General features: G+C 73.9%; 1 protein-coding gene across 1 annotated transcript in view; it reads left to right on the top strand.

Moving 5' to 3' along the window:
- FOXD3 (forkhead box D3) overlaps positions 1–871 on the top strand; it is a 2,480-nt gene that overhangs the window by 1,336 nt on the left and 273 nt on the right. The window contains exon 2 of the mRNA XM_015416174.1: positions 93–857. Within this exon, the coding sequence (XP_015271660.1) occupies positions 93–857 (765 nt within the window). The remainder of the gene's footprint in view (positions 1–92; positions 858–871) is intronic.

The following is an 871-nucleotide window of genomic DNA, read 5'->3' as shown; positions in this document are numbered from 1 at the left end:
CCGCGGGAACCTCTCGCCCGTTGAGGCCGGCCCGCAGCCCGCGCTCGGGGCCGCCCCCCCGCCTGCCGCGCCCGCCGCCGCCGCGCCTCCAGCCGCCCCCGCCGGGCCCGTGGCCTCGTCGTCGGGCGGCGCTGTCTCTGGGGGCGGCGGCAAGAACCCGCTGGTGAAGCCGCCCTACTCGTACATCGCGCTGATCACCATGGCCATCCTGCAGAGCCCCAAGAAGCGGCTGACGCTGAGCGAGATCTGCGAGTTCATCAGCGGCCGCTTCCCCTACTACCGGGAGAAGTTCCCCGCCTGGCAGAACTCCATCCGCCACAACCTGTCGCTCAACGACTGCTTCGTCAAGATCCCCCGCGAGCCGGGCAACCCGGGCAAGGGCAACTACTGGACGCTGGACCCGCAGTCCGAGGACATGTTCGACAACGGCTCCTTCCTCCGCCGCCGGAAGCGCTTCAAGCGGCACCAGCAGGAGCAGCTCCGCGAGCAGACGGCCCTCATGATGCACAGCTTCGGCGCCTACAGCCTGGCCGCCGCCGCCGCCGCCTCCTCCTCGGGGCCCTACGGGCGCGCCTACGGCCTGCCCCCCGGCGCCTACCCGCACCCGGCCGCCCTCCAGTACCCCTACATCCCGCCCGTCGGGCCCATGCTGCCGCCCGCCGTGCCCCTCCTGCCCTCCAGCGAGCTCAGCCGCAAAGCCTTCAACGCCCAGCTCAGCCCCAGCCTCCAGCTCCAGCTCAGCAGCCTCAGCGCCGCCGCTGCCGCCGCCGCCGCCGCCGGGGCCGCCGCCGCCGTCAAAGCCGAGCCCCCCAGCAGCCGGCCCTCCTTCAGCATCGAGAACATCATCGGCGGCGCGGGCGGGGGCGGCGGG

This window comes from Gekko japonicus, unplaced genomic scaffold (genome assembly GCF_001447785.1).
Source record: "Gekko japonicus isolate JY-2015 unplaced genomic scaffold, Gekko_japonicus_V1.1 scaffold479, whole genome shotgun sequence".
Taxonomy (NCBI): domain Eukaryota; kingdom Metazoa; phylum Chordata; class Lepidosauria; order Squamata; family Gekkonidae; genus Gekko; species Gekko japonicus.
Note: the sequence above shows the minus strand (reverse complement) of the source record. Positions and strands in the feature narration are given on the sequence as shown.